Source organism: Canis lupus, chromosome 21, assembly GCF_048164855.1.
Source record: "Canis lupus baileyi chromosome 21, mCanLup2.hap1, whole genome shotgun sequence".
NCBI classification, from domain to species: domain Eukaryota; kingdom Metazoa; phylum Chordata; class Mammalia; order Carnivora; family Canidae; genus Canis; species Canis lupus.
Genome location: NC_132858.1, coordinates 32,075,023 through 32,089,768, shown reverse-complemented (window position 1 = coordinate 32,089,768; position 14,746 = coordinate 32,075,023). Strand labels below are relative to the sequence as shown.

Here is a 14,746-nt window from a genome sequence, read left to right as displayed (position 1 = left end):
ACCGGGAGCCCGACGTGGGATTCGATCCCGGGTCTCCAGGATCGCGCCCTGGGCCAAAGGCAGGCGTCAAACCGCTGCGCCACCCAGGGATCCCTGATCTGATTATCTTATACTGATTTTATTTGCTTATCTCTATCCCAAATCCAAAATGTTGTTTCTTTGTTTGTTCTTTGAAGCATTTTCACTTCCCTTTGAATACAAACAACTCAAAAGTAAATACTGCAATGTCTCTAACAATTATTGTTTCATTCATAACTTATGTAACTCATTAACAGTTATCACTTAGTAAGGTGAAATGTCAGGCAATTTATTTTTAATTATTTAATCTTAGGCAAGTTACAGAAACATTCAAATAATGATAAGGCCTATAATGACATCTTAAGGAAATTCTAATTATATCTGTTCTTTGTTACATCTTCGGAGAAGCAATTTAATTGACTCAAGTTAGCCAGTACAAGGTCAGTCAAATGTCCCTTGGCCTAATTCAGAGAGGCCAGAACTGAACAGAATACACAGAAGGGAAACTTACAACTTGTTCATAAAATTTAACTAAGGATAAAAATTCAGAGCCCTAAAAATGCAGATGGGCGTCTCTATCAAAGAACAGTATTCAAGTTTGTGAATGGTTGTAAAAAAAAGTTGGGAAAATGTTGGTCTACATGCCAATGGTAAAGGGTTAAAGGAGTAAAGACTGCTCTGGGTTTCAGGAACAGAGGGAGGTAGGAGATCTGAGCTCAATGAAAAATAAGGACAACAGCAGCCTAAGTAGAGCTTGCATGATTGAAACTGGCGGGGGGCGAAGTTGCTATAGATGGGTTGTTTTGACTCTTAAGTTTGGGTATGACTTGCCCATGTTGCTTCCTTCATTAAGTCTTGGGCGAGGATTGTCTCTCCCTTTTCCTTCTCAGGACTCAGCTCAAAGCTTCTTTCACAGTTAGCTTCTTCCACCTAATTTCTCTGAATGCTGATACACTTGTGTTTATCATATCCGTCTGCCACTTTCCTCTTGCAAGTAAATTTAGTTTGGAACCCTTTTCTGGTTATAAAGATCAATGAAATGCAATGGAATTAGAATACTAAATTCGAGTCCCTACTTCACTGCTCATGAGCAGCTAATGCTGTGCTTTCAAATGTCACCTGAACACTCTCCTCAGAATGAATCAGTTCTCCTTGGAATATATCTGTCCTCCTCTGGATGATCCTTTCTTATATAAGTCCATTTTAATATCACTTCCTCAGAAAAATCCTTCTCTGAAGACCAGCTACTCCACTTGCCATTTGTAGCGATGTGGATGCAGCTAGAGAGTATCATGCTAAGCAAAAGAAGCCCATCAGAGACAAATAACATATGATTCTACTCATATGTGGAATTTAAGAAACAAAACAAACAAGCATACGAGGAAAAAAGAGAGAGAGGCAAACCAAGAAACAAACAACTAAAGAGAACAAATTGCTGGTTACCAGAGGGGAGGTGGGTAGGAGGACGGGTGAAATAGGGGATAGGGACTGAGGAATAGGATGCTTGCTGTGATGAGCACCAGGTGTTGCATGCAAGTGTTGAGTTAGCATATCTACACCCGAAACTAATATTACACTCTATGTTAACTAACTGGAATTTAAATAGAAACTAAAATGAATGAAGGAAGGAAGGAAGGAAGGAATGAATGGATGAGTGAATGAATGAATAAAGTCATTCCCCCCTGACCCCCAGGATCATCACCATAGTTTTTCACTACATTTAAGTGATATTCTCCTATTTGTTTCCTTTTTTCTTCTCCAACAAACACTCCCTTTAGAAACCAGAGGCACCATGAGGACAGAGACCCAACCAGTTTTATTCTCCACCGGACGCCCGGCCTTGGAAGGCCGCTGGAGACATGGCAGGAGCTCAGGAATCACATACTGCATGGAAGGGAGAGGAACACTAGAGTATCCTGCTACCTAAAAGAAATTTTAAGAAATCCACAAAGGGTAATTTTGAATTTGTGGTGCAGTCACACGTGAATTTGAGTGCAATTATGCTTGTGGACAGACAATATAATTCTGTACGAAACCCAGGTCACAGTCTTCATTGTCTTCCTAAGCATATGCCTCAAATATATGACTCCTTGAAATTTCGTGACTACTGACCTCGAGGGACGAGGAGTGCTGCTTTGCGTCCTGCCTCTGTAGTGGCTGGCACAGTGTCACACGCCCAGGAAGCCCTCAGTACTTACTGAAAAGTGATCTGCGGAGTTTCCCTTAAAAGCAGAGACAGAGGAGGAGTTCTTGTCAGCGTTCCGGCAGGAGGCTGAGCCATGTGACAGCACCCTGCCAGCGTGGCACAGTGACCAATGGGCCCCGCACATCAGCACCCGAGCTGGCAAGCCAGCACATCCCTGAACGAGGCGATTGTTTCACCGCTGGGTCACTGGACGGCATGTGCTCCGCAGGCACTGGGAAACAGATTAATCACCCTGAAAATAAGCAGGGTGCCGTGTAACAAAAGGTAATTTATTGGGATGTCCACCTGGTTTCCAATGTTCATATTTTCTTAATACTAAGTATTAAAAAAGGTGGCAATTTTCTTTTTTCAATGTCTTGATTTTAAGTGAGAAGTATTGATTCAGAGACTTTCACCCTAAATAATAGATTTACAGGGCAAAGCATTAGGGGGGATTGTCTTATTCAGCCATGATGTGAGTTAATGGGACTGGAGTCAGAAGGTCATTTGGACTTATAAAAGCATTTCTGCTTGTACTCAGTATAAAGCAAGCAAGTACAGGATCCTCGGGCATGAAAACTCTCTTGTTTTAGACTTCCTTATGGAAAGAAAAATAACAAAGCGCTTTTCATGCATGCTACACAGAGAATGGTGTTTAAATATTCCACCAAAAATTATTGTATTTAAAATTACAAAGTCATTTAGCTTGGTTATTTTCTTAAAATAAGTGCTTAAAAATAGGGGCACAGTTTGATGACCTTCAAGTAACCTAATTTTCATCATCACATACTGAGTCCATGTTAAATAAGAAGAAAAATAATCCAAAAATGGCATTATGATTGTTAGGTGGAAGAAAAATAACAATCACAATTATAAACATGGAATTACTTTACTAACATTCTGCTAAAAAGAGAAAAAAAAAAACCCTAATCCTCTTAAAGTATCTGAGTTCTAGCTTAAGTATTTCATATTGATGTTTATACAATATTTCCTTTTAAATAATTTTGATTATTTTGTGGTTAAATAACCAACAGAGTCAAGTCAAGTTCTGAAGAAAATGTGGGGACCATGTGCAAGGCAAAATGAAGTTATGTCAAATTTTTTCACAAAAATATGGAATTATCTTAGGTAGGCTACATAATTGCCCTCGTACAATGCTTTCTCATTTCGAAATCCATAGGAAAACGTCCTCCCTCGCCTAGAAACATTTTTAGTATTTTTTATATTAGAAATGAACATGAATTACTTTAAATAGAAAAACTTCCTTAACACTACAAGATTAACTAATTAGGTTCTTGGTGGGGCTTATTAAAAGATCTTAGCTAGGGATCCCTGGGTGGCTCAGTGGTTTAGCTCCTGCCTTTGGCCCAGGGTGTGATCCTGGAGACCCGGGATCCAATCCCATGTCAGGCTCCCTGCATGGAGCCTGCTTCTCCCTCTGCCTGTGTCTCTGCCTCTCTCTCTCTCTCTGTGTTTCTCATGAATAAATAAATTAAAAATATTAAAAAAAAACTTAGCTAACATAGCAATTCTTCGAACATTTTCTAATATTTTTAGAAAAGATTTTTATTTACTTGAGAGGGTATGGGGGCTGGGCAGAAGGAAAGGGAGAAGCAGGCTCCCAGAGAGCAGAGAACCCAAAGCAGGGCTCGATCTCAGGACCTTGGGATCATGACCTAAGCCAAAGGCAGATGTTCAATGGAATGAGCCACCGAGGCACCCCTAAACATTTTATATACAATATTTAATTTTGACACATATGAGTTTCAAGAGAAATGATTTTTTAATTAATTAAAAAGGAACAAAGTTGATTAAATATTATCTCAAAATGAAAGTAAACTATTTGAAGATTAATTTCAAAGATAACTGAAAAAATAGAGTCAGATTCCAGCAGAAATCTATGGAAAAGCATGTGAAACAAGATGTAAAACCATATATGTTTTGTTTGAGGCTATTAATAGTTAAAAGGTAAATGATACCAATAATAATATTAATATTTTTCATTTGGTTGCCTCTATGGTTCTAATTTGTATGCTTCAGGAATATATATAATGAGGAATATAATGAGGAGGTCCGTTAAATTTGGAGGTAAAACAACATCCCTTTGAGGGCTCATTTTAAGTAGTAAGTAGTAAGGCAAAATGTTAAAAGAGACGTTTTAGCTGAGCAAAAATTCAAAAATGAGATGGTAGGTTAAGAAGCAAAAAATTTCATTGTAGGTGGCCAAGAATCCTATGGATGATTTTACCCACGATCAGCTATAAATACATGGAAACTGGAAATTAGAAAGTTTTTTCCTTTCTCTAGAGAAGAATATTTCATCTGAGACAGTTCTAGTATGTGTCCTACAACCCCCAAAATGAGGAGTAGGTGCCAGAAAAGGAGCTTTTACGGGACCTCAAGAAGCACTTGCTGTTGAACATGTAGTTAGTGGAACATTCTAGACTAATGTCTAAAGGTGAGAGAGAGACTAACAAGCTGCAGGGAAAATAGAGACCAAACTCAGTGGCTCCACTAATATCAGCCTGAACTTCTAGAATATGTCTAGGAAAAGACACATGATGGTTTTCCATGGAAGAGATGGGAGCCATGCTCACTCAAAAGTGGGATAACATGAGGCTACTTTAGGTCAAACTGCAATCCTTCTCAGGATTAAAAATTAAAACATACCAGTCAGAGAAGAGATGTAGTCACCTTATCCAGAGAACTGCAAAGGAAAGAACTCCAGAAAGAGGAAATCCGCCCCCCACCCAAAAACAAAAAACAAAAAATAAAAAACAAAACAAAACAAAACAAAAAAAACTCACTAAGATGCCTTTGAAAGAAAAGCCATCTTTAAACATCTGACAAGGCCAGAAAGTAGAGAAGTGAGGTCCCTCTGACAATGACAGTAAAGTAGACACTTGTCCAAACCCCTCTCCTCCTCCCTTCTCCTGATTTGAATAGAGACGTAGTAAACTCTGTTTCACAGGCTTAAGGAAGAGGAGGAGTGCTAGGTAGGGACAAAGAGAAGTCTCTGAACACCTCCCTGCCCAGGAGCCTTCCTTCACATGGCATGACCAAATGGGGACAGATAGAAGGAACAGAGCTTGAAAGTTTTATTACATCAGACCTGGACCTTTTAACTGCTACACGACAACTGCCTATTCTAAGAGTGATCTTGAAAACCATGGTTGCCTGTTGGAGTTACTCAACAGGTCCAGAGAAAGGAGTTCCACAGAGCAGACTGAAAGGACTGGTGGGAGGTAAAATACAGTTGTTTATTATTACACTCCGTGAGTTGACACACCAGTCACTGTTAGGTTAGTAGGTAAAATAAATAATAACTGTAGTCTCAGAGTAAGTTTATTTCTCATTGATCTACTTGACTGCTTCTATAGCCCACTTGAAAAAGAGAGAGAAGAAAAAAACAAAGGAAACCAAGAAACAAATCCTTAAATAATATGAATACAAAAGCAGAACTTAGTTTAATAAATCATCCCCTTTGTGATCTGTTTGCTTACATCCTGGTTTAGAGACTCACTCCACCCATTCATGGTTTGAACTGCTTCCAAAGTGAGTTACATTTTCAGATGGAAGGATACCAACAACTCATTAACTCAGAAGTCCAATTAACTAACATAATCAAACAGAGTACTGGATATTTATATATATACTGTTAACTATGAATCCATTAAAAAAAAATGAGAAAGAGACAGAGAAAGGAGAGAGAAAGAGAGAGACTTTCAGTTTGTATATATAACTCCTGCAGTTTACATAGAGGAGGCTCTGGATTTTATATGGATTATTGCTAGGAGTACTTAAGCCTGGTTGAGGTGGAGAATGTTCATTTATAGTCAAAGTGTAGTGATGCCATCTAGTTTAGAATCATTTGTTTAGAAACCGTAGGCCCTTAAGTCATATAATACAAATGTCAAAAACTCATTACTATTATCTCATGAACAGGTTTCAGATGCATCACTAATAATGATAAATGAATGTAAATGTCTATCTGCCATTGACCATCTTTCCTGACTATTAAAATTATTTTTTCATTTACTTCCTCTGACTCTAGAGAATGGGCAGGATGTTAAGGTCTAGGCCAGGGAAATGTAGTTTCTTTAACTTGAACTGTGAAAAATATACACATGGAAGGGAGAACAACTTTACTTGATTTCTCAAACATGTTTTTCCTCCATCCTAACTTAACAAGGAAACAATAAACTGCAAGTTCCAAATACAAATTATTTTTAATTAACCAGTTAACAACAATCCAGATTTACCCATCCATCTTGAACTAGTTCAAATCCCATGCACATGTGACAAAAGTAGACACTCAACTGATTTTTTAATGAAAAAAATGGAAAAAAATGCTGACTAATGTAGAAAAGAAAAAATATATATACCAAGTTAGTCACTAAAAAGTATCTCGGGGTACCTGAGTGGTACAGTCAGTTAAGTGCTTGGCTTTTGGTTTCAACTCAGGTCTGATCTCAGAGTTGTGGGGTCAAGACCCACTTTGGACTCTGAGCTTAGTGCAGAGTCTACTTGGATTTCTCTCTCCCTCTGTCTGCCCCCCCCACCTCAAATAAATAAATAAATAAATAAATAAATAAATAAATAAATAATCTTAAAAAAAAAAACCCTCCCAAGTTTTAATTCTACAAATGCATATAATTGGTTTCAACCCCAGAGATGGAAAAAATCCAATCAATGGAGCACTATTTTGGGTATAATTCTGCTAAGATACATATTCAATGATGCTTAAGTGATATTAGCTATTTGATTTAAAAAATACATTCTCTGTACATTAAATATTTAGTGGATAATGCTAGCTACTGTACTACAGAATAATAATGCAGTCTTTAACTCTTTGAATTCAATTGTAATCTTACTGTCTCCGAACAATGTCATCCCTCCAATGGTTAGAATATTGAAGGAAGAAAACTTACAGAGTATCAGAAAATTTGATGAGATCTGCAGCAGCCCAGAGTTCATAAAGCTCACATACATTAGAGAGACTACAGAGAACTTTTGTAGAGGCAAATGAACTCTTACATAAGCAAGAGAAGTAAAGGTCAGCTGATTTTTCAATTTTTACCATGTAGGGTGGAGAAAAATAAATGACCTCAAGGATGTTTACTTGTAATGAATACTTTTCAAGCCTATCTCCTAAAAGAAAAATAAATCCTCCCAGAGTAGTTCCTTGTAGAACTAGCTAATCTTAATAGTTCTCTCCAAATAGTCAACATACATTCTTCTTGTTGATTGGCTGAGGAAATGATTATGTTTGCCTCAGGTAGCCTAAGTTAATGAAAAAAAAATTGAGTCCTTTAAATAATTTTTTTCCCCAAAGAATTTGCTTTCTACTTCCTCTCGGTAAGTGTGGTGATCAATGTGATTGATTCCTTTTTTTTTTTTTTTTTTTAATTTATGATAGTCACACAGAGAGAGAGAGAGAGGCAGAGACATAGGCAGAGGGAGAAACAGGCTCCATGCACCGGGAGCCCGACGTGGGATTCGATCCTGGGTCTCCAGGATCACGCCCTGGGCCAAAGGCAGGCGCCAAACCGCTGCGCCACCCAGGGATCCCCAATGTGATTGATTCCTGAACATTTCTTCCGCCTAAGGTAATTGATTGATGTAAGCAAATCATGGTCTCAGCACCCCTATTTTGAGTTCAAACACTACAATTGACATATTTCTGGCTAATGAGATTTTAGAAAGGATTCTCGAAAGGTTTCTTGCTCCTAAGAAGGAGACATAATAAGTGATAATCTTTTATCCCTTTACATTTTCTTTTCTGAATGTGACCCCTGAAATTGTCATAGCCATCTTGCTACCAACCTAAGGATAACGCCAACAAAGAATGGCAGGTAGAAGAGACCGAAATAACTGGGTCCCTGGTAGTATCATTAAGCAGATGATATCCCATCTCAGTAGCCACCCTGGACATTATTCTTATTATATAATATGATAAATTTTCTTAATTTTCAGATGTCTTTTATTCTATGTGGACAGCATGATAAATTGATAAGCATAATACACTGATCTCACAATCAAGAGAGAAAAGAACAAAATCCCCAATTCAAAAAAAATCGAAGAAACATATTCTGTAGTGTCTTTTATGTGTAAGACTGTACTGTGTGCTAAAGGAGGATCAGAAATGCATGGAAAATAGCCAACTCCCCATTCAAAGAGGCTATAATTTGGATGGGGGATATATTTATTTATACCAATGAATAATGATAATTCTATCAAGCAGGACAACTGAGACTGATAATGTATATAATGCTCTAATAAACACAAAGAATTGTTATGTCCCTTAAGATAACATGGAATCTGGGGGAGTAAAAGGCTATATAAGAGGGCAAAATTAGGTAACTGCCTTTGAGAATTCAGAGGAGTGAAATGAGCAAAGGAGTGAATGGCAATCTCAGGAAGCTTTTTAGCAAAGGCACAAAACTTGAAAGGAATTTATTTTGAAAGGAACTAACGGAGCAGATTGAGTAAAAAAAAATGAAAGAGGAAGGGAGGGAAGCAGAAAATAAAGTGCAAATGAGGGAATAATGAACAGTGGATAAAAATAAGACTGGAAACAGGGAGAGCTTTAGAAGTCAACAGTAATCTGGAGTTCACTCAACTACATTGGAAATCAAGAACTCCAAAAGTATATGAGCAGAGGAGAAATACAGTCAGATTTTTATTTGTTTAAGAGATAACACTGATAGTCATGGTAAATGGATTAGATAGGGAGAAAATGGAGATTCCCTTTTATAAGATAAACTCAGTTGAATAATGGTATTATCACTTACACTACAGGGAAATATTGAAATGGCTGCCACCTTATCACTTTGGCCTGTCAGCTGAGGCTTTGCTAGGTCTGCATTATAGCTCAGTACTTTCTTTATCTAATACTACTTCCCCAGTGGCCCTCTCACACGTGTTGATCCCAAGAACACTCCCTAACAAATACCTCATAAACTAATCTCCTTCTCCTGGTTGGCTTCTGGGGGAAATCAACCTACAGCACAATAGTAAAAATGGTTCCAGATCTACGTTCTTCCCTTGGAATGGGATCATGTTAGGCTTGTTCTGATTATTCCATTTTGTCCCATCAGTGTGTATATCTATCCTAAACCTATTCCACAGAGGGACCCACAGAGTATTCCCTAGCTGAAAAGAGAGGCCTTATGAACCAGTGGCGGAAAAGCCTACTCAAAGTGAGAGATATCGTATCTCCATATGTGCTTACACTTGCCCTTAAATCTGTTAAATCCCTATAGAAACGAAATAGTCCTTTCCTTCAAGAAAAGATCAGAATCTCTTGTATCTAAAATAAACAAACAAAAAAACAAAAAACAAAAAACAAAACCCCAAAACCAAAAAAACAAACCACTTGGCATATTTTTTGCTTTCCAGAGAGTAGAAATACTCTGAAGGGTCTAATTTTTACTTTCTTCCTCTACAGTCACTTACTTATCAGAGCTTATTAAGCATATACCCGTACCACTCATTGTGGAAGACTCAAAATCTAGTTTGAACAAAGATAAGACAAAGGATATTTGCAAATATTTGTTACTGAATTCATTTTGTAAAGGTTGTTTAGTGACTCCACATTGAAGGCCTGTGGCAAATATGAAGTAATGATAGCTATTTTTCAATAGGCACATCCTTGTTTGTACAAAAACTTATAAGCAAACATATATCCTAAATTTTGGCACTTCAACTGAATACTTTCTACAGATCTTGTTTTTAATTTGCCAGAGGAAAATATCCCAACCAGTCAGTCACTCCTAACTCAATTATGTGTTGTAGATTGCTTTAAGTCTACAGAGTACAAAGGACATCCTTCAGACCCACAGAGTCCCAACATGTGTGGTTTCTTCCACAGAGAAGTTTGGATTTTTGCCGAGGGGCACAGAGCCAATGCAAACCACGTAGGTCTAAACACTGCTAAAGCACTACATCTTGACACTTAAACTTGCTACTGTGAAGTACCTTTTAGCACGAGAATGATTCATACAAATTTTAAATGTGGATACCTACATAAACATAAATTATTTCCTTTATATAACCTCTTTATGAATCATACATCTTATAAAGACAAAAGAATATCAGTTAGGCAGAAAATCTCTAGCACAGACCCTAATTTTACAATGTATCCAAATAACCATTTATTTCAATAATATCATAAGGGAAATCAATATTTCATAAGTATTTATTTTATTAAATATTAGCACATTTCAAGGATGGAATGCAGCCAAAGAGAGATTTGCTTAAAATAGTCACATAAGGAAGTTATGTTATCAGAATTTATTTTAAGCAATGATCTAATACACTCATTTCAGATAAATGAACTTCTTCTTCTAATCCCTGAAGGCAGAGAATAGCACAAGAACAAATTCCCTTAAAAGTATGAATTGCTTTTTGCTATTATACTAAAACAGACATATTTGGAAAAATGCTTTGTTAGCTATGTAGCAGCTCTTAAAGTAAAACTGTGAAGCTGACTAAGATTTTCTTTGGTGGTTTTCATAAAAGGAGTTATCTCCTGCTAAAATTGAGACATTAGTTCATACCATCAATAGGCTCTCTGATACAAATACTTATTAAAAAATTTCTAAGGAAACCATATACCCTTAAAGACAAATAGAATGAAACTATAATGGCATAGTGAAGGTAAGCTTTTCAAATTCTAGCATATAATTCACTGTTTATTTTACTTATTGTAAACAATATTAAACTACAGAATAATATTTTTAATAAGATAATCTTATGAGTTTGTAAGTGTATTTGGATTATGGCAAGTCAAAAACAACTACTGGCAATATTTTACCCTTACTCTTTATTCTAGTAATATCTAATACATGCATATACATTTGCACTCAAAGACTATTTCTTTATCAAGTCTGAGCACTCATAAGAGATATCTCCTTTTCTTTTGGTGGGCCTCAAAAATGACAGAAAAACTACTTAAATTTAAGTTATTAAAAGGCAAAAAACATTGTTTCTGATGCAGGCATTAATTAAGAATATTATCAAATATGTAGATAAATATTTTGCTTATGTAGACAAAAGCCTTTAGTCTTAATAACTCAAATAACTGAGCAATGACTATTTAGTTATAAAAAGTATTTCAAAATTAGAGCTTAAGTTAAAGTAGTTATTGTAGATGAAAGCTATTTGAAGATTCAAAGTCCTATGATGACTTATGAACAGCTCTTTGGGAATGGAAAGAATTCTCTATTAATTCAATATTGGAGACTATTGACCCGAAATCTTGTAATGGCTCCTAGTATTTTTTTTTTTTTGCAATACTTCTGAAAAAGGAGAGAAGGCAAAAACAATCTAAAATGTCTTATAAAAAAAATAATAAAAAAAAAAATGTCTTGTAGATGTAAAATGGGTCATGTATTATGTCTTCTCGTCAGTCATTCAATCCCTTCCAGTCCTAATATCCATTTTGCCTTGCATAGATATTGGTACTTGCTAAAGTACCAGCTGATCATAATTTATAAGGCCTAAAGTGTGGCACTTCCCTTTGGGTATCACGTGGCTAACTGAAAATGTAAAGCATAGCAGCAGCTGCCTTTTGTTTTTTTAACGACTAGCAGATATTTTCTTTTAGTGGTAGATTGTTCTTCATGAGCCCATAGTTGAGGGTATTATTAATCTTCATCCTCTGAGTGTGATTGGGCCATAAGAGAAAACTATTCAGTTAAGAGTGTGAAAAAACTGTGGTGTTAAAATACCACCATAATCAAACTGTCATTTTAGAGTATGGTTATTTGGGGGTGCCAGGGTGGCTCAGTCAGTTAAGCATCTGCCTTCAACTAGGGTCATGATCTCAGGGTCCTGGGATCCAGCCCCGCATCAGGCTCCCCACTCAGTGGGGAGTCTGCTCCTCTCTCTCCCTCTGCCCCTCCCCTGGCTTGTGCTCTCTCTCGCAAATAAATTAAAAATCTTTAAAAAATGTTTTTTAACGTATGGTTATTTGTTAATTGAAAGTTAATAAAAACGTAATTTTACATTAATTGCTATAGACATAAATGTTATATTTGCCAGCTTTTCAATCTAAAATATTGCATTTCTCTTGTATGATCCCTTTCATTCACATTTTCAAAGGCTTTATTATTATGCTCATTCACTCTTAACAGAGAACATGTATATGTACTTAAATCCACAAAGATCCACAACATGTATCTGAAGCTGGGTGTTCTTTTAATATGTTCTTTTTGAACATGTCAATGACATTTGACATGAGTCACTTAAAAGAGGAGAAAGACATGAATGAAGTGCATTTGACAGAGTCACTTAAAAGAGGAGAAAGACATGAATGAAGATAAACGCATATTCAGTCAACTATACATAAATAACTCACCTTCTTAAAATTTTTGTTTAAGTCAACCAGGCTGAGCAGGAAGATGTGGTCCTTGGCTCCTACAAGCAGCCTGCCCCTCTCCTCATCCAACAGAATGGTTTGGAAATCTAGTCCTTCTGATGAACCCAAAAAGGGAATGCAGCTATTTGAAAGCAGCAAGTCTATGGGAATGTAAAAGAGGAATAGAAAGAAAGAAACAATTAATTAGCAAAATATTTACTTGCCTCAAAACGCACATTTACAAAAACAAAAAACAAAAAACGTACATTTGCGTGCTTTGTAAATGAATATATACAGCATGAATGCTCCAATTTAGATATAAGTAAACAATACACTTTTAAGCACACACTCATTTAGAAATCAATATGATTTATGACATTTGTATTTTATTGATAGAATATTGATCTTACATATGAAAAAATGCAAGATATTAAAATGAGTATCAAAGCAAGTAAATGCAAAATATTTCACAACTCTGGTCATCTTTATAGATTAAAGCATCAATTATTTCAAACTGGTTAAATCAATTAATATATGCAAAGTAAGCATCAAACTAACTATGTAAGAAACCTCAGAGCATTTCTTCACCTCCTACTTTTGATAATGTTAAGACTCATGACTGTGTTTGGAGGATTATACTGTTCCTATTTCATGTATTCAGGAAGTAAAAAAAGAAGCCAAATCCAAGAAAATGGATTCTGAAAGATTTATGATCCTGAATCAATATTGGGATCAAAACTGTAAAGCAGAAAGGGACCTTGAAAATCAATTAATACAAATTCATGATTTTATAAATGAAAGTATTTAATTCCTCCAAAGTGAGGCCACATGCCCGAAAGTCACAATATCACAGGTGGTAAAGCACATAATATAACCTCAGTTTCAGTTTCCATTTCTCTTTAACACTTGTCTGTATATCCTAAATTCTTTTTTTCATTTATAGTTGTGATATAGACAGACTCCTATTTAAATTTAGGTCTGAGGGATCCCTGGGTAGCGCAGTGGTTTAGCGCCTCCCTTTGACCCAGGGCGCGATCCTGGAGACCCGGGATCGAATCCCACGTAGGGCTCCTGGTGCATGGAGCCTGCTTCTCCCTCTGCCTATGTCTCTGCCTCTCTCTCTCTCTCTCTCTCTCTCTGTGACTATCATAAATAAATAAAGATTTAAAAAAAAAAAAAATAAATTTAGGTCTGAGTTTACAGAAACCCAAATCTTTTAAAGAGATTTTTGCCTTAAATATTTGTCATACCCTCTCATTTTCTATAACCATTTAATATTAAATACTAAGTAAGAGTATCACTCATTACTTATTAAAGTCCATTAGATATTACTGGACTTTAAAACTAAACCATTATTTTCAAGTAAGCCATTATTAATTGATGAGAAAATATAAACGGACAGTGTCTCAGGAATAGGTATCAAGATACTTCTAAAATGTATCATGGCAGTTTTCAACCTCGATAAAATGGATATTTGAGTCTTTGAAATTTAAAGCCTATATATTCCATACATCAGCTGTCAGCTTTATTATTATTTCATATTTTTGAGAATTCCTCTCACTATTTTCCCTAATTTACAATGGTTTTATAGTATTTCCCTTATTCAGCAAGACGGATTTTGTTCTTCGTTTTGACAAAGCAAAGGCTGTGTGCCGAAGAAGATATGATACTATCTGAATTCTCAAGTGAGCGTGGTCTTGTTAATGTTTATGAATCATGCTTTATGTACACTGGATAAAAGTCTGAGTCTACACTAATTGTTTTCCATTAAGCTAAATGTAACTTTAACAGTTTTTCAGATCACAGACATATGGAATAATACTTTTTCGCATCTCCGAATACAGTAAGCCTGCTTTGGTAGGACTAATATCCGATAAACATTCCATATCAACTGTAAAATAGAACTAAAGGAAGAAAAGTGGAACTGAGTGAATAGAGAAGGCAGATATGATCTAAAGCCTTAACCAAAGAAAATATATCACACAAACCTTTATTCAGTTTAGGTTCCATGAGATTCTCCCTTGTTCAAGAAAGAATAAAATGGGCAAAATGGAAAGCATGTAAGGGAATATCTGAGAGTATATCTTGACCCAATTAACAGAGAAAAGTAGGCTAAATGATATAAATTCTTATTATTTCAAGTGCCCATAGATAATAATCAACTTTATGAACCATCCATT

General features: G+C 36.1%; 1 protein-coding gene across 6 annotated transcripts in view; it reads right to left on the bottom strand.

Moving 5' to 3' along the window:
* SEMA3D (semaphorin 3D) overlaps nucleotides 1-14,746 on the bottom strand; it is a 210,745-nt gene that overhangs the window by 103,327 nt on the left and 92,672 nt on the right. For all 6 annotated transcript variants that reach the window (XM_072791319.1, XM_072791321.1, XM_072791320.1 and 3 more), the window contains exon 3: nucleotides 12,567-12,727. In XM_072791319.1, coding sequence (XP_072647420.1) covers nucleotides 12,567-12,727 — 161 coding nt within the window. The remainder of the gene's footprint in view (nucleotides 1-12,566; nucleotides 12,728-14,746) is intronic.